The sequence below is a fragment of the Phacochoerus africanus genome, chromosome 5 (genome assembly GCF_016906955.1).
Source record: "Phacochoerus africanus isolate WHEZ1 chromosome 5, ROS_Pafr_v1, whole genome shotgun sequence".
Lineage (NCBI taxonomy): Eukaryota > Metazoa > Chordata > Mammalia > Artiodactyla > Suidae > Phacochoerus > Phacochoerus africanus.
In genome coordinates this window covers 61,733,844-61,753,199 of record NC_062548.1, presented here as the reverse complement: position 1 = coordinate 61,753,199, position 19,356 = coordinate 61,733,844, and the positions used below count along the sequence as shown (strand labels likewise).

Below are 19,356 nucleotides of genomic sequence, written 5' to 3'. Positions count from 1 at the left end.
TGGGAATAGTCATAGCTCACCCAGCAGCTTTGTTGTTTGGCAGTTCACAGCCTGTTTCAGTAGGGGTAGGTCTGGAGCTGACGGATTGTCAGAGGGGCCTGGCCTTGAAATCAGCCCACCCTCTCTGTCAAGAACCTCTCCCTGCAGGAGCCTGACCGCAGCCTCTTTGTTTTTTGTTTTTCTTTTATTTTTTAAAGTTTTATTGAAGTAGACTTGATTTACAATGTTGTAAAAGTAGGATTGGTTCTTTTTCTTTTTCTTTTTCAGCCACCCTGTGGCATGTGGAGTTCCCGGGCCAGGGATTAGATCTGAGCCACAGCTGGGGCAATGCTGCATCCTTAACCCACTGTGCTGGGCCAGGAATTGAACCTGTGTCTCAGAGCTCCAGAGATGCCTCCGATCCTGTTGTACCACAGTGGGAACTCCTGCAGCCTCTTTGATTTTGGCATGTTCTCTGGGAAAGAGTGACTTTCACCCACATGCATTAGGCACCTGCCACAGGCAAGGTGCATGCCACGTGTTATGGGGCATCTCCCGCCTGTGGAATGTAGGGTCTGCCTCAGGGAGAGTTAACAGAGCCTGGAGGGAGCTGTGCCTAAAAATAAGACAGAGTGTGGAATGCCGAGAGTCTGGAGTTGCTTCTTCCACGGAGGAGTGGTGGCTTCTGACACTGTGCCAAGTGTCTGAAAAGGTCTCATTTGGCCCTAACTTAATGGGATGGTTATAGAGGAGGACGCAGGTCGAGGACATGTGTGCGTGGCTTCTCAGCACCAAGCTGGGCGCCTTGATTGTCTGCCCTAGACCCTGACCTTTCAGCCCTTTCCTCGAGAGCCAGATTGGAGAGGGGTCGTGTGACACAAGCGTGCGGAGCAGTGGGGAGCCTCCAGTGCAGCTTGTACTGGGGACCTGGGGCTTGGGCTGGGAGGGCAGTGGAGAGGTGACTTCTGAGTCCAGGCCAGAGGCGGTATTGGGGGCTCCTACGAGGGATTTAAAGGAGGAGGCGGATGTATGAGATATCCAACTTATGATATTGAGCCACTGAGATTCTAACCGGGAATGTTACACGACGTAAAATATTCTTGGGCCAGAACAGGCTGATGGGTCTAACAGATGGGTAAGGTCTTTAGTAGATTGTAGTGTCTGGGCATGGATTCTGGAGCAGACAGCCTGGGTAAGGATCCAAACCCAGGCTCTCTCTCTGTGTGGTTCGTTTCTCTCTCTCTGCCTCAGTCTCTTCTCTGTAAAAGGCGCTGCTGTCAGAACCTACCTCACAGGCTTGTTGGAAGGGTTAAATGAGTTAATAGGGTGCCCAGCACACAAGGGAGTGTTTGTTGAATGAATACATTGCTAGGAAGAAAGGATGCTATCTTCATCATTAATTAAATGTGCTAGATTAGATTTTAATTTATCCATGCTCTTGGGAATTAAATACATTTAAATGTATGAAATGAAAAATATATAGCCATGTAATAATAAAGAGCTAATTCTTCCAATCGTACTTTAATTTACTATTTTAATCTTTTAGTGACAGTCTTTTTCCAGATTTACTAAGTAGAAGAGATGGGTAGATTTATGCTTATTCTCTCACTTGGCGTTATCTTTTTATTGGAAGAACTATGGAACCAAAAAGGCAGGAGGAAGGGGAGTCTAGAGGTCATGGTTAGTAATAACAGAATTAGCCCCAGTGATCATGCAAACAAACAGCTCCCCGGTGCTGGCGCTTGTTCCTCTGTAGGTGGATCCTTGCATTGCCCACTAGGTAGCTCTGTTGCACCTGCTTAGACCTTTGTGGGCTTATTGAGACGTTGAGATGTCCTTTGTGAGCACATTTCTCCCATACTTTGCTCTCCACGTCACTGCATCCTGAGAAGCTGAGGGTTTTTTAAGGGATGTAAAGTGAAGGAAATGGCAAAAGAGAGGCTAGACGTTACATTGTTTAGTGCGGTGTCACCAGGGTCATCAGCATGGTGTGTTCTCTGTCTCCTTTTCCTCCTCGGTCTGTTTTAATACTTGCTGCCAGACCAAAATCAGAGGAGGAGAAGCAGGGCGAGTTTCCCTGTCACTGTGCCCTTGTCCATGTGTGTTCGTTTATATGAGGGCCCTTGGCAGACAGCTAACTGGATGGAGCTTGGCCTGTCATGCCCTTGGGTGTTCTGCTATTTCCACTGGAGCAGAGAAATCCTGTAGAAGGGCCAGAGCTAGTGGGGTTCTTTCCCCAGGTTCACGTTGCGCCACCCCCGCCTTTTCCACTAACTGGGAGGCGGGTAGGGGTGGGTCTCTCACTCCCAGCATCACAGTAACCTGAGGAGGGGATGCTCTAAGATCAGACCTTCGACTGCTGCCCTGCATCTCTGCTCTTTCTCTGGGTCTTTTCTGAACCCAGTTTGACTTTCTCTTGGATCAGGTAGAAGCTGTCACTTTGTATATTAATTTTTGAAAAGGGTGGGTCTCGAATGGCCACTTGGCTTACCTGTGGGAGGCCCAGTCTGTGGGCACAGTGCGCTTTCTCCCCCAATGGCTTTCCAGTGCTGGGAGATGATTTTATGTTTACATATTTGGGGGGGGGGGGTGTCTTTGAAAGTGTTAATTTTATTTACCCTTTGGAATTTACATAGTTCAAAACTACAAGTAAACAGTGAAAAGTCCCCTTCCATCCCTCTGCCTTTCCCCGTCTGGAGGCAGCTAGTGCTACCAAAGTGGTGTGTCCTTGTCCTCATTCTGTCATAAACACAGATGAACCCCCACCCCGCCCTAATTCCTTTTTACACAAGTGGCAACACAGATGTTTTGCTTCTTACTTTTTCCGTCTTGAAGATGATTATATAATGATTCACAGAACACCCCTCCTTGGCATGGTGGAAGATACTGGGCCAGGGATTGAACGTGTGCCACAGCAGTGACAGTGCTGAATCCTTAACTGCTAGGCCACCAGAGAACTTTTTTAAAAATAATTGCATGGCATTCCATTTTATGGCTATCAGGTAACTCATTTAACCAGATCCCCACTAATAGACATTGTGTCCAGTCCTTTGCTTGGAGGGTATTAATAGATCAAGGAGTAAGTGTATCTGGTTTTGCCAGATTTTGCTGAATCACCCTCTGTGGGTGGCACCAGTTTACTCTTCTACCGATGGTGTATGCTGGTGCTACTTCCCTGTCAAACTTTTTTTTTTTTTTTGATAGTTGAACAGTATTAATCTCATCGTAGTGCATTTGTATTTGCGTAAATATTTTCAGTAAAGATTGCTTTACAGCTGTGGTTAGTTCTCATTACTGAACTAGTATACCATTGTGTTTGTGTGAAAAAAAATGTTTGTATAGCCGTTGTACTCTTATAGGCATTTGAATGTTTCCAGTTTTTTTTGTTATTAGTGAAAGTGTTGCTGTGAATATCCTCATACATGTCTTTCAAAGACCATTTATATATATGCCCAATAGTTGCTTATATACCAAGGAGCAGAATTGTTGGATCTTCAGGTATGGATAAATTCAGCTTTGTAAGTTGAAAAATGTTGACAAACATTTTTCAAAGTGATTTTCCTGATTTATCCCCACTGTCAACATGCGGGAGTGTCTTGCATCCTAGTCAAATTTCATTATACTCATTTTGGTGTGTGGTGGTGTCTTGTTTTAATTTGCACTCCCTTGTGACCAGTTTGGTCACCGCTTTTTATGTTTATTGTTTATGTTTATTGGCCTTTTGGGACAACCTCTTTTATGAAGCACCTCTTATTCTTTTACACATTTTTCTACTAGGTTATCTGCCCCCATCTTAGAGATTTGGAGACTATATATTTTGATGTGGTATATGGATTTAAATATCTTCCAGCCCTCCATGTAAAAACCTTGTAAGGCTGATAGTGGGACTGAGAAAAACTGGGAGTAGGGGCACTTAGAATAATCACAGAGGGCCTCTTGGAAAAGATGGCTGGTCCTCTGCTCTCTGCAGGATAGAGAAGAACCAGCCCTTTGATGTGCTCAAAGATGACTAGGCCAAAGGCAACAGCTTGACACATTTGGGTACAGACAGACAGGATGGCAGTGGACAGGACTGCAAGAAATAAAAATGATCAAATTCGCTTTTCATTGTCATGCGGGAGGGAAGGCTTCAGATTTGTCACTTGTCCAGCATGGCTAATGGCCGTTGCTCCAGCTGACTGTGTGATCCAGCTTCTCGCCTTGCCTTGGGGAGCCGACACTGAACTCTTCCTTCTGTCCTTCGTCCCACAGGCGTGGTGGACACGGGCCTGTTTATCAACATGGCTGAGAGAGTCTACTTCGGGATGCAGGATGGCTCAGTGAACATGAGGGAGAAGCCTTTCTGAACCGAAGCTGCAGGAGCAGAGTGTGCCCACCCCACGTCCCCAGCCCACCGCCGAGGCACACCTGCCTCCCCAGGAGCCTTTGCCTTAACGTCTCTGTGCCAGGTGGACAGCTTGGCAGGGTGGGGGGTTGGAGGTTAAATCTGGTCTTCTGAAGTATTATTATTAATTATCTTTTTAAAGAGAGAAATATAAACATATATATTTTTACTATTAAAAATACTCAGTTTTTTTTTATAAAGTAGAACTTGATTTCGTGTTTTATATGAGACATTTACCAAAAAAAAGAAAGAAAAGAAAAGAAAAAAGTGAAGGAGGACGACTATCTTTTAAAAAACCTTTTAACTTGAGCCTGCTGGTTAAGCTTCTGAATATCGGGACTGCTGAGAGATGTAAATCAGATTTTTCTTTAAGCTGGTGCAGTGCAGGCCCAGCCAGCAGTGATCCCCTGAGGCCTTACTGGAAACCTTGGAGTTTGTTTACTTTTCTACCACACTGTTTTGTTTTTAGTTTTTTTGTGATTACGCACAATATGTGGTTAATGTGTTTGAAGATGTGAATTACGGAAGTCTGGTGAGAGTCGGGGTGGGTGTGTGGTGACTCAGAATGTGTAAACCATCGGGTAGATGGGGGGGTTCTTTGGCTGAGATCAGGGGGTTCATTCAGACCCCTGTTGGTGGAAGCCCTTGGCCAGAAATACTTGCCAGTACTGCCAAAGCACTGCTGTGAAACACCTTTAAATGATTGTCTTTTGGTTGTTAATATTTTGTTGTTGTTGTTCCTTTATTCTTACTTGCATGATTTGGCATCAGAATTTGTTACCTCTGTATTGTTTGAGGGTTGAAATAAAACAGTATGGTGCCATTTTGACTCTTTGTCATTCCTTGGAATTTGTGTTAGTTTTGCAATAAGATTGGAATCAATTTTGCTCATCCAGTTTATATCGGATCTTTGATAAAGAATGGAATTCACTCAAGAAATCTGGAGCCAAAGAGTGGATAAATATTTCCTTTATTTCTGAGAGAACTCTACATCAGTTTTATTCCATAGACCTTTGTCAAACAAGACATTTTCTTATTCATAGAGGATAACACAGGAGTTCCTGTCGTGGCACAGCGGAAACGAATCCAACCAGTATCCATGAGGATGCGGGTTCGATCCCTGGCCTCGCTCAGTGGGTTAAGGAGCCCATTGCCGTGAGCTGTGGTGTAGGTCACAAATGTGGCTCTGATCCCGCATTGCTGTGGCTGTGATGTAGGCCAGCGGCTATAGCTCCGATTTGACCCCTAGCCTGGGAACCTCCATATGCCTCGGGTGTGGCCCTGAAAAACAAAAACAAACAAAAAACCCCACAGAGGATAACACAGCTGAACAAAGGTCACAAATGATCTAAAAGTTTTACACCAGTCAGACCTTTAGTGATAGAAGCTGACAAGCAGGAAAATGGGTAACCTGACTTTCCTCTGGATTCTTGAAGTCTGTGATTGGCACAGTGTGCCTGATGAGCAGTGAACCGTCCAGAAAGCCTCATAGACGGGAAAGGCCATGATCAGCTCAGCAATGATTCCGGATGGGACTCAGGAATCCATCCTGTTGTGAAGGTGTTTATGCTGAGAGCCTAACTACCCTGTCCCTGTGCCGACTTGGCACAATCCTTGGATAGTCCTTTCACTTGCCTCGCCCTCGGCTTAGATTTTAGCTACCAGACTTATTGGCATCTAAATTCCAGCTCAATCTAGTTGCAGAATAAAAGTTAATCAATCAGGACTGAGCAGTGAAGAGGCTTTTCCTTGCTGAATTCCTTCTGTTTCTCTTTGCTCTCAAAGGCCCTTTAAAAGTAGTTGCCTCACACATCGTTAGGAAACCTGTTGCTGGGAGTGCTTTATATTTCAAGACTGTTTAGATCTGGAGTTCCCTGGTGGCTCAGCGGATTAAAGATCTGGTGTCTCTGCAGTGGCTCGGGTTGCAGCTGTGGCATGGGTTCAATCCCTGGCCCGGGAATTTCCGCATGCTGAGAGTGTAGCCAAAAAAAGAGGGCCATTTTAGTTTGGATGGTAGGTATTTTTGCACAAAAATTTTAGCTGAGAAAACTTGATAGAACTGATTTTTGAAATGATCCTTTAAATCTCTTCCATTAAATTTAGGGATAAAGATAAACAACCAAGTTAAACTGGGTTTCTGAAAAACACCTGCACGCCCCACAGCACATGTAAATACTCAGCGGGTTTCATAGGCAGTCACTCCTGTGACCCAGTGCGGTTCCCTTAAGTGTGAATAGGAGGTTTTTCTTTTCTTGAAGAAAACAAAACACCTGCTGTGCTTTAGGCACACGTACAGCAGTTTGTTCTGGTGGTAAATTTTAAGTGTCCTCAATAAAACTTAGTAAATGTGATTTGTTGGAGGGACATAATTTATAGGCTTGTGGTCAGTCTGAGGGGCAGAGGGCAAGCTGCAATTTTGGTACTTGGAAAAGGTTTATAACCAAGTTAAGCTGCTACATTTCTGGGAGGCATTGAAGGGGAAAAATCACACGATTTGAATCATATCTTTTGAGTTTTGGTTTCAGCTAGAGCATGTCAAGGCTTGATACTCTTCTATCATCAAGTCTTTTCTGTGTCCCTATCATGTGCCAGTTCCTAGTAGGCTCTAGTGGAGGGGGCAGAGACAAGTAAGACACCTCCCATGCTCCAGATGCTTCCAGCCTTTTGGGCAAAACAGCGACCAAGATGTTGTCAGCACAGTGGGGGAGAGAGGCCACGAGGTGGGGAAAGTAGCAATCAGGTGACTGAGGACAGACCCTTACCTGTCATCACTTCTTGGGTGCCAGATGCCGTCCTGGGCCTTTGGCCAGTTATCTCACAGCAACTTTATGGCACCTACTCTCATCCTTTGCGAAGTGGGAGACAGGCTCAATTTAAGTTACTTGTTCAGGTCATACCCTGGAAAACAGGCCAGACTTCTCTGGTTTATTGAAATTCCAGGTGGTTGTAGGATTCTTGAAGGGTTTGTGTTTCTTAGTTGTATCCATCGTTTGTCACTTGAATTGCAAGTACCTGGTGTTTTGTTAAAGTACTGAGGTTAGAGGATTTATTGTTTGTGTGTGTTTGTGTATAGGCTCATGGGGAAATCCTGTAATGGGGAAATATTTATTTTCTAATGAGCTTTATTTTAGTGGGAGAAGGGAGCATTGGACAACCTAGGACTGGCCGGGGAAGGCCCTTGGTAGGGGTCTTACTGCCACCACTCATTTTCTCTCCTGTTCTTGTTTCTTTTCTCCCCTTCCCCAGCCCAGGGGTGTACCTGCAGTGGCAACCATAGGCACTGCTAGCCTGGGAAGGATGTTTATGGCTAAGGATTGTTAGTTCCCTGTAGCAGGAGACTCTTTAGAATACATAGTTGAACAGTTTTATTGATCCTTTGAATGAAGACGTCTCAGTCCAAGGCTGTTGGGACTTAGGCGATTTAGGCTTATGTCTGGGGCTTTGGAGGAAGGAAGGCTCAAGGAAGCAGGGCTCTGCTCTGGATTGGATGGGACCAGGAAGCAGGATTCTGTTATCAGGCATCTTACATTTTAACTGCGAAGAAGAATGGAGTGATGGAAGTTCCCATTGTGGCTCAAAAGGTTAAGAACACAACTAGTATCCATGAGAATGTGGGGTCGATCCCTGGCCTCACCGTGGGTTAAGGATCTGGCATTGTGAGCTATGGTGTAGGTCACAGATGTGGCTCAGATCTTGCATTGCTGTGGCTGTGCTGAGGCCCAGCAGCTGCAGCTCTGATTTGACCCCTAGCCTGGGAACTTCCATATGCCACACGTGAGGCTGTAAAATGCCAAAAGAAAAAGAAAAGAAAAAGCAAAAAAGAAGAATGGAGTGAGGCTAAAGCTGGGATTGGTGAGAAGCAGCCATCACCACTCAGTAGCTGGGGGATGGGGATAATCTGGTCCCATTTGTGGTTTGGACCATGTTCATGTTTTGTCTGTGTTTTATGGAGACAAAACAGGCATGGAGTCATCTGGTGTTTGTCATCGCAGTCACGGAGTGGCCTTGTCTGACTGTGTTCCATGAACTTGTTTATGATCCACAGGAGAACACAGCAGCCTCACTGTGGGTGCCAGGCCAGCTCGTGGCAACACCAAGACTGGGCTGTATAGACAGGCCAGTTCCTGGCTTGTCAGGGGCTGCATCTCTGATTTCTCAGGGTCTGCTGACCCCAGGACCCCGGGGACCTGAATGTTCTACGATCTACTCTTCTCTTCCCTTTGGTTAACAGGTATTGAGCACTTTCTGTGACCCGGGACTGGACTGGAAGAGTCAGATAGCCTATGCTGTGACTCCAGCCTTCAAAGACTTGACTGGTGCCATGACAACCACCTCTCAGGTCTTTCTTCTCAAATGCTTGAGTTCGCTCACTTCCTGTCCCACCTAGAAGCTGATGTGGCCAGATTTAGGATTGCATCAGCCTTCACCCTCCACTAACCCAGTAATCAGAGGATGTTTTTAACACAATTTCAGTGCCTTTGCTTTTTTAGTAACTGGGTTGTATTGCAAGACAGCAAAACACTCTAATATAGCCTCCCATTCAAATGTGCCCAAGTTGACTTCTGCGGAACAACATCTGTAATGATGCTTTGCGAGGGATGGATGTGCGATGGCTAACGTGGGCATGGGGTGGAACCCAGAGGGGCAGAGAAGGGTCTTCCCCGGAAAGTCTACCCCAGTCTTCTGCAGACAATGTGTTTTGCAGAGTGATGAATAAAATAAGTTGCGTGTTGAGAACTCCATTTTCTGGTTGGACCACTGAGCACACCTCTGCTCAGCTGCAAGATGGGAGAGGAAGTAGCATCTTCCCTGCATCTATGCATCTCTGTCAGCCTGGGACCCCCAGGCGGTAAGACCCCCTCACTTCTCCTGATGGCAGAAGGACACTGGAGAGGGTTCCCAGGCTCAGGGGTATTCCCAGCTGAGTTTCCAAGAGAGGTGCACTCATCTTAAAAGCTGTTCTTAGCGGAGCATTAGGCTGGTCTCTAGTGCCTGATGAGTTCCGAAGGTTCCAGAACTCTGACCTGAGGTTAGCTCTGCTTCGCCCATGTTCCTGTAGCAGTGGTGTTGCCTTGTGTTTTTTCAAGAACCCATGAGAAGTTTTCACAAGGAGAGAGTTCACAGGAGCTGGCACCCAGGGCAGCACTGCCCAATGGAAATGTGAGCCACATGTGTAGTTTTAAATGTTCTAGTAGCCATACAAAAAGGTAAAAAAAAACCTTTTTTTTTTCTTTTCTTTTTTAGGGCTGCACCTGTGGCTTATGGGAAGTTCCCAGGCTAAGGGGTGAATAGGAGCTACAGCTGCCAGCCTACACCACAGCCACAGCAGCGCTTAACCCACTGAGCGAGGCCAGGGATCGAACCAGCATCCTCATGGATACTAGTCAGGTTCATTAACCACTGAGCCACAATGGGAACTCTAAGAGCCAAATTAATTTGAATAAAGTATTTAACCCAACAGATCTAAAATATTACTATTTAAACATGTAGTTGATATTTTACATTTTTGGGGAGGTACTAAGTCTTTAAAATACAGTGTATATTTTATTTCAGTACATGTCATTTGGGACTACACACATTTCAAGTGCTCAATAGTGGCTATAGGATTAGAGAGCAAGATCCCAGAATTGAAGGGGAACTCTGGTGTTGTCCTTGCTCTGGCTTTTTTTTGGGGGGAGGGGGACGTGCTGTGCAGAAGTTTGCAGGCCAGGGATTGAATGCTTGCCACCACTGCAACCAGAGCCACAGCAATGACAGTGCCACATCCTTAACCCGCTGAGCCACTAGGAAACTCCATTCTGCTTTTTTAAAGGCCTGTTTGATTTCTTGGGGGAAGCCTGGGTTCTTTTTTGGCCCCACGGTGTTAAGTCAAATGAAGGCCTTCCCAGGATGGTGCACTCGGTTGCCTCAATTTGAACTGAGACCTTCTGCATCTCAAGCAGATGAACTTTTTGACCTAAGTGGCCTTCACTCCCGGTAAGAATACCATTCTTTTAGTGTCTAGGTTTGATGATCAATTGAGGTACACTATTTTTTTTCTGAGAGGAGTAAGTATGATTAAGATGGTAACCTTAGTTTGGGATTCCATTCTTTCGCTTACTAACTTTTGGACAAGTTATTTCACCTGTAAGCTTTGAGTTACAGAGTATAGAAAGGCTATGAAGGTGTTACCTTTTAGGGTAATTTTCAAGATTAAATAAACTAATTCATGCCACGTGCTTAGAGCAGTTACTGACACACAAAGCATTTAATAAGTGTTGTGTTTCTATTAGACTGCTGTAGACATATTTTCTAGATTCCTTGGGCCTCACAATGAAGAGCGTTGGGATGGGCAGAATAGCTTGCTGAAAAGAGTGTGGGGCGGTGGTAGATGGTGAGGCTTTGTGCTGAGTCCTAGCCTCACAGCTCTGAACTTTTGTGTATAGGATATTTCCTATAATAAAATTTTTCTTAAAATGACTTGCCAACATGTTTTTCCTGGAATTTGCGGAGAGAAATATTTGTAGCAATTATTTTAGATGCCCTTATGAAGTGCCATATAGGATTACTGAGATGTGTGCGTGCGTGCGTGCGTGCGTGTGTGTGTGTATTCTGCTTGGAGGAGTCATGAAAGCCTCATAGTGCAGGTGGTCATTTACCTGTATCTTAATTAATTTTTATGGCCGAACCTGAGGCAGACGAAGTTTCCAGGCTAGGGACTGAAGCTGAGCCACAGCTGTGACCTATGCCAAAGCTGTGGCAACGCTGGCTCCTTTAACCCACTGTGCCAGGCTGGGAGTTGAACCTACACCTCCATAGCAAACCTGAGCAGCTGTAGTCAGATTTTTAACCTGCTGCACCACAGCGGGAACTCCTGTGACTTTATTTTTTATGTATTTATGTTTATTTGTTTTTATTTTTTATGGCCATACCTGCGGCATATGGAAGTTCCAGGCCAGCTACGGCAACACCAGATCTGAACCACAGTTGTGAACTATGCCGCAGCTTGTTGCAACGATGAATCCTTAATCCACTGAGTGAGGCTAGGGAATCACACCCACATCGTTGGGACATCAGGTCCTTAACCCACTGAGCCACAATGGGAACTCCTAACTGTATCTTAAAAAAAAAGTTTTTTAATTTGTGTTTTTTTCAGCTTTACTGAGATATAATTCACATACCATACAATTCACTCACTTAAATTGTACAATTCAGTGGTTTTTAGATAATTCACAGAGTTGTGCAGCTGCTTTCACAGCTCTAACACATTTTCATCAATCCAAAGAGAAATCCTTTGTCCATTGGCATCTACTCCCCACTTGCCCCCAGTGCCTTCCACCCCCGTCCCCCAATCCTAGGCAACCGTGAATTCGCTTTTTGTCTCTAGATAGGCCTCTTCTGGAATTTCATATAAATGGAATCATACATATATGATCTCTTGTGTCTTATTTAGCATAATGATTTCAGTTTTCTTTCATTCTTGTAGCATGTATCAGTAAATCACTCTCTTTTATTGCTGAATAGTATTGTATAAATATGCCACATTTATTTACTCATCAGTTAATGGACATTTGAGTTGTTTACATTTTTATGAATAATGCTGCTATGAACACTGATGTACAAGTTTTTGTGTGGACATATATTTTCATTATCTTCTTGTCTGTTCCTCTTTTTTTTTTTTGTCTTTTTGTCTTTTTCAGGGCCGCACCTGTGACATGTGGAGGTTCCCAGGCTAGGAATCTATTCGGAACTACTGCTGCTGACCTATGCCAGAGCCACAGCAACGCCAAATTGGAGCTGCGTCTATGAGCTACACCACAGCTCATGGCAATGCCGGATCCTTAACCCACTGAGCGAGGCCAGAGATGGAACCCGAATCCTCATGGTTCCTAGTCAGATTTGTTTCCACTGCGCTATGACAGGAACTCCTCTTCTTTTGATTTAAATAAATTTTTTAATAGCATACTGTTCTAATTCCTGTTTTTTGTTTGTCTGTTTGTTTTGGATTTTTCTCTATTTTGGCCGCCCCATGGCATATAGAGTTCCCTGGCCAGGGATCAGATCCAAGCTGCAGTTGTAACCTACACTGCAGCTGCAGCAATGGCAGATCCTTTAACCCACTGTGGTAGGTTGGGGATCTAGCCTGTGTCCTGGCGCTGCAGAGATGCCACGGATCCCTTTATACCACTTTGGGAACTCCTGTTTTTTGTTTGTGTGTGGTTTTTTTTCCTAACTGTTCATATTTTAGTGACTTTTTAAAGTGGTTACTCTAGTTGCTGAATCTTGCAGGAAAAATAAAAGACCACCAGACAGGCAGTGGTGAGTGGGGGAGGCGTGATATAGAAAGAAGCAGTCCTCGGAGAGGGAAAAGGATGTGCAAAGGCAAAGGTTTGTGAGGACCTGGAGCTGCAGATAACCTCGAGGACCTGTGTATGGTGACCAGTAATGGTGACCTTGGGGAGGAGTTGAGAGAGGGCAAGGCAGGCAGCACTTACCAAAGGGCCATCCTACAGCTAAGGATTTAGCTTTTAATCCTGCCAGTGGGGGGTTTGGGCAGCAGAGAAGGATGAGTAGTCAGTGCTGGCTGCAGGGAGGAGGGTGGGAATGCCGAGTCTGGGCCAGGAAAACAGTTATGAGTTTATAGAAAAGGTTCACGAGGGCTTCGCGGTATATTTGAAGACTTTTTAACAAGGCTGGTAGGATGCTTTCTTTACAGTTTCAAGACACAGCAAGTCTGGGCTGTGTGAGATGCTTCCACTGCCAGGACACTCTCTCGTGTGGGCACTTATTTCTGAGGGTCACTGGTTATCCTGGGGGCAGCAACTTTGCAACTTACTAAATCCAGTTATATTTCTATTAAGATGATTTATTGTTTAGGAATCCCACAAACACAATAAGATATAAAGTGGAAGTAAGAAATAGAATTTGGGGGAGTTCCCCCATGGCACAATGGGTTAAGGATCTGGGCTGTCACTTCAGTGACTTGGGTCCCTGCTGTGGCATGGGTTCAATTCCTGGCCTGGGAACCTCATGCCTGTAGGTGTGGCCTTAAGAGAGAGAGAGAGAGAGAGAGAAATAGAATTCTTGGGAAGGAAACACAATTATCAGTATCTGTAGAATGAGATCGACATGAAAAAGGCAGGGAGTTCCCATTGTGGCACAGCAGGAATGAATCCGACTAGTAACCAGAGATTGCCAGTTCAATCCATGGACTTGCTCAGTGGGTTAAGCATCAGGTGTTGCCATGAGCTGTGGTGTATGTTGCAGATGCGGCTCAGATCCTACATTGCTGTGGCTGTGGCTGGCAGCTGTAGCTCCGATTTGACCCTAGCCTGGGAACCTCCATTTGTCACGGGTGTGGCCCCCAAAAGCAATATATGTATATATACATATATGGCAGATATATATATAGAGATACATAAAAGGCAGCTGCTGATTTTAACAGACTTTTTTTCCCCCCTTGCTCAGGGCATGTGGAAGTTCCAGGGCTAAGGATCAAACCCATACCGCAGCAGTGACCCAACTCACAGCTGCAACAATGCCAGATCCTTAACCCACTGAGCCACCAGGGAACTCTAACGGGCCTTGTCTTTTTCTTTTTTTTCTTCCTTCCTTTCTTTCTTTGGCTTCCTCTAGCATCTGAATCCCCTCCTACCTGGGGAATTCCTCACTGTGGGAACTTGCTGTGGGTGGGGTCAGTCTTTCTCTTTTCTACTGCAGCTAACATGTCCATTCTTCCTGCTTCCTGTCACCCAGGGCATGGACCTCCACTTGATCAGTTGGCAGTTCTTACTCAGGATCTGAACCTTAAGAGAGTATCCCAGTTATCTACTGCTGCACAGTAAACCACGTCAAAACACAGCAGCTTAAAATTAACCCCACCATTCCTTTGCTCACCGTCCTGCAAATTGAGCAGAGCTTGGTGGACGTGACTTGTCACTGTCGCACATGGCTTCCATGGGGGAAACTGGACGAGGCTGGAATGTCTGGAGGGGTCTGGGCCGCTCACTCTTCATGGGCCATCTTGGGCTTCCCCACAGCATGGCAGCTGGATTCTAAGAAGGAACATTTTGGTGGAAGCTGGTTGGAAGGAAATCTTTCTCAGAGATTATACAAGGACTCTCTCACTTACATTGCTCAAAGCAAGTCAAAATGCCAGCCCAGATTCAGAGATGGAGAAAGAGATACCATGTTCATGCTGCTGGTGGCATCCAGACTTCAGTGGTGGGTGGCAGCAATGCTGGAAATGACATTCAGAGTAGCAACATCAATACAGCATCTTATTCAGACCATTTTAGGGTGAGTCGTGGCCATCTTGCCAGTGTATCAGGCAACTTTGCTGTATTTTCTGAGCCCAATTTTTCAGCCTTCCCATCCATTTTGGAGCTGCTTTATATCCTTCAAATAAATACCATTTCAGCCTAATTTAGCCAGAACCAACTTCTCTTGTTTGCATCTAAGAAACCTGACTGATAGCCCAATCGATAAGAGAATCACAAAGGACTGTACAGTAAAATAGTAAAATAGATAATTGGCTGAAGTGGAAATACACATAGTTGGTCAACACCAGAGAAAGTTCTACCTCACTAACAATAAAACAAAACACATCCAATTTAAAACAATAATCACCAGATGCCTTTTTTTTTGGCCTATAAAATTAGCAAATAATGTAATCAGTGTTGCAGAGGGTAAGGTGAAACAAGCTCTCTTTAGATCTCTGGTAGAATTTGTACACTGATCTAATCTTTCTGGGGTTTGGGGGACAATATTTATCAAGAATGTTCAAATGAATCAATCCTTTTTAGTCACATCCAGGAATCTAGTCTGAGCAAATACTTAGAAGTCTAGGCAGAAATTTATGCACAGGAGTTCCTGTCGTGGCTCAGTGGTGAACAAACCCGACTAGTCTACTAGTATCCATAAGGATGCAGGTTTGATCCCTGGCCTCACTTAGTGGGTTAAGGATCCGGCGTTGCTGGGACTGTGGTGTAGCCAGCAGCTACAGCTCTGATTCAACCCCTAGCCTGGGAACCTCCCTATGCCACCCATGCAGCCCCAAAAAAGCACCCCCCTATGTGTATATTAAAACAATGTTAAACGTCATAGTTATTTTGCTGATGGAATTACATGACGTTTATTTTCCTGTATTTCTGGATTTACTAAAGGACCCAGACAATATTATTAAAACAGAAAGTAGCGAGTATGTGAGGGGGAGATGTCAAATAACATTTTTATGAAGATGATACGTATGTAAGGATGGATGTGATGCAACACACACGGAGTTTTAAGATCCTGGGTCTTTTTCATTAAGCCCTAGGCTTTAATGAGTGGCCCTCCAAGCGCTGAGTGTTCGCTCTTCACGGAGGCCAGCAGGGGGCGCTCCGGTCAAGCACTGGAGCCGCTGGGTTGCTCTAGGCAGCCTGTAACCCTACCTACAAGCTGGCAGATTAGGGTTTCCGGCAACCCATGGCGGGGAGATTGCCCTAGACGAGCCCTGGCCCCAAGAGATCTGTCCCTGTCAGTCTCCACCTCAGAGCTGCCCCTTACTACCATTTTGGACAAGCTATTGTCAGGTCTCATGGGAAAGTACCAGGGGAACTCGAGAGTCCTTCCTTGTCCCTCTGGGGTGTTTGGCGCATGTGTCCATTGAATCTTGAACTCCATGGTTCTGATGATGCTTGGCCTAAAGGAACTTGCCCAGAAGTGCCAGTGGTCACTGGTTACAGCATTCAGCCCTAGGTATCCTATAATAGTAAATGCCATTTAAATCCATCTTTGCTTTTTCCCTGAATAAGTACTTCAAATTGCTGTGTGCAAGGTTCCATATTTTGCAGCTTCTGCTGTTTCTGCAAACCATCTCACCTAAAGTGACTGATTCCAGTACATCAGCTTTTGGGCTAACTAACCAGCAAACATTAAGTAGATAGAGGTCTCTTTTTGCAGTCCAGACGTATACCTTGAGAATGAGGTACCTCTATTCACCCAACCCTTATAGTTGTCTGTCCCCCTGAATACACAAACCTTTTCCCATGGCTTAAAGTGCAGGCTGCTGGGCTGGGACTCCTGCCAGCCTGAAGCTTCTCCATGACTTCTTCAGGCAGATGATCTTCTGTGGATCCTCAGGGGTCACAGGAGATGATTCTAGGGAGAGGGGCAGTTTGCCATGGGGAGAAGATGTCAAACTCTCCATAGTGGACCTTGTGAAAATGTAGTGGGTCTCTGATCTTGAAGGCACCTGCAGCCCCATCAGGAGTGGCCCTGGGCTGCCTCTGGGGGTCCCACAGTGAGTACTGCCAGCCTGCTGCCTGTGCAAAAACTGTGGGGTGAGAGCTCTGTCCTGGCATCCCACCCAGGCTCTGTGTGTGTGTGTGTGTGTGTGTGTGTGTGTGTGTGTGTGTGTGTGTGTGTGTGTAAAATCCAAAGGGAGGTTCAGTGAGGTGGAAGCATAATTTCACGTAATTCTCCATTGTCTTTTCTAAGCATCCGCCTCTTTCCCTGCCCCAGCAAGTGGGTGTGCTTTCACTTGTGTGCCTTCCTTTCTCTCAATAAGTACAGAATGCTTTACAGCTTTATCTGTCTTGGGAAATGAGTTAAAACTTCTTTAAGGAAAAAGTTCTTGATGAAAGGTAAATAAAGAGAGTGTGTAAGCAACATACAATTAGCAAGGATGAAGAGGGTGATAGATGCAATTTTAATTGGGGGGAAAAAACACAGTTTCATCAAAGTAAACTGTCTTAGGCATGAAAAGTTGAGTTTCCAAATAAGCCTGAACCCAGGCTGAGAATACTTGTAAATGTCAATCTGGGGACATCTTGAGGTACTTGAAATAGCTGAGACCTGTGTCCTCTGGACTGACGGCTGAGATCAGCTTCTTTATCTTATGTACAATTTTCCTGTGTTTTATTTAATGCATTGCTTATTTTTTATTGAGGTATAATTCATATACAATAAAACTCACCACATGCATTCATATTCCTAAAATATTGATTGCTGTTACATAAGACGTGTGGTTGTAAGGAGTTTTACATTTACATTTAAAAGTTTTGCAGAGAGGAGTTCCTGTCATGAGCAGCGGAAATGAATCCGACCAGGAACCATGAGGGTTTGGGTTCTACCCCTGGCCTCGTTCAATGGGTTAAGAATCCAGCTTTCCCGTGAGCTGTGATGTAGGTCGCAGACTCGGTTTGGATCTGATGTTGCTGTGGCTCTGGGGTAGGCCAGCAGCTGTAGTTCCGATTAGAACCCTAGCCTGGGAACCTCCATATGCACGGCTGTGGCCCTAAAAAGCAAAAATAAATAAATAAATAAAAAATAAAAGTTTTGCAGAGAAAAGAGGAATGCTTCTTTCTCTAAGTCACTTTGTAATTTTTTTTTTGAATTATGACAAGAGCTTACTAATTATAAACTCATTTCATGGGACAAAATACATTTTATGCATGGCCTTTTCTAGAAATAATTTCTCATTTGGACTGTCTATCAGATATAAATAATGACAAAGAATAAATGACTGAATTCTGGAACTTATTTTTTAAAATACCTTTCTGTCATTAACATAATTGACACTTTGATAGCTTGAATTTTGTAATAAGGATAATTCTAAAAGAATTCCAAACGTTTGGGTTTCTCAAGTGGTTCAAGAATGACTTTGCTCTATACAGGGTATATCTCTTGAGTCTTGCTTCTTGTTATAGTTTTTGGTTTCACTTTTATTAAAACAACCAACTTTAGAACTACAATATTTTATTAAAAATTTCTCACTCTGGAGGACATGGCATAACAGAGAATTACTTCCCATGATTTTTCTTTTGTACTATTTGAATATTTAACCAAGTTCATGGATTACCTTTCTAAAAATTAAATGGAAACAATTTCAGTAGTCGAGCCAATAAAATATTTGATGCCCTTGAGTGTTTTTCATTAACCTATTTTTGCCTTTTTAAATACTTTCAAGAATAGAGAAATGGATGTGAGAAATTAGAAATGACTTAATTGACCAAGGCATACACCTCTCCCTAGACATACACTTGGTCATGTATTTTAGACAGTCGTCTAAATCTAAAGTCTTTTCAGTTCTTAATCCAGAATGGCTCAATTATTTTTATGGTTGGCTTGTCACTTGACAGTAAAAGATGATTTCTGATTCTGAAAAGCATTTTCTGTAACTCAGTGGAATTTAACCTTGCAAATCGCTTAGTTCAAACTATTAGGGAGCAGTAAGTGCTCACGTTTGTCTGGTTAAGTAACAGCACTTTATTTATTTTGGATGCTGGTGCAGGGTCTCCATGGCTGGGAAATGAACTCCCCAGGGCCTTCCACACAGCTTGTGTTCAGGAGGAATTCTCTCCAAATCTGAAAACAAGACATTGGTTTATTTCTGATTTCCATTATGCAATTTTGGCAATATTTTCCTGTTTCTGAATATTACTTTTGGAAAAACGATATCCTATTAACGTAGATTTCGAAGGATGAAAATTCACAATTTTGTACTTTAATGTTACAATCTTAGCATTTTGTCCATGTTTTCCTTCCAGCCTCTGTGCAGGCACATGCATTTTTCTGTAGAGCTAATTCTAAGGGAATTTGAATTAGAATTCCACTCTTTACAAATGCCTCATTAATTGAATTTTCCATGTTGCCACATAGACTTCAGAAGCCTCCTCTCAAATGACTGTAAGTCCATTGAATTGGCTTTCTGATATTTTCTTGACCACTTCTACTGTTGGGCATGTAAGATTTTTCTAATGCTTGATTTTGAGACTTCTTGAAATTATTGAGTTAAAGGGAATGAGATTTTAATGGGTTTTGATATATGTTACTAAATTTCTTTTCAATGATGATACTGATTTACAATGTCCAATAAGGATTTTACAAGTGCTATTTTTCAACCAAAATAAACAGAATTTTTTACAGCTCATTTATACACATCTATCTTTCTCTTCTACAGATAGCAACAAACTGGCTTGAGGGTGAAGTAGGACATACACGAATACCTGTATATTTCCTGAAAAGGTCTA

At 44.0% G+C, this 19,356-nt stretch overlaps 1 protein-coding gene across 4 annotated transcripts in view; it reads left to right on the top strand.

Moving 5' to 3' along the window:
- RPIA (ribose 5-phosphate isomerase A) overlaps positions 1-5,192 on the top strand; it is a 30,522-nt gene extending 25,330 nt beyond the window's left edge. For all 4 annotated transcript variants that reach the window (XM_047781562.1, XM_047781561.1, XM_047781560.1 and 1 more), the window contains one exon: positions 4,231-5,192. In XM_047781562.1, coding sequence (XP_047637518.1) covers positions 4,231-4,325 — 95 coding nt within the window. In that variant the 3' untranslated portion in view covers positions 4,326-5,192. The remainder of the gene's footprint in view (positions 1-4,230) is intronic.
- The last annotated feature ends 14,164 nt before the right edge of the window (positions 5,193-19,356 follow it).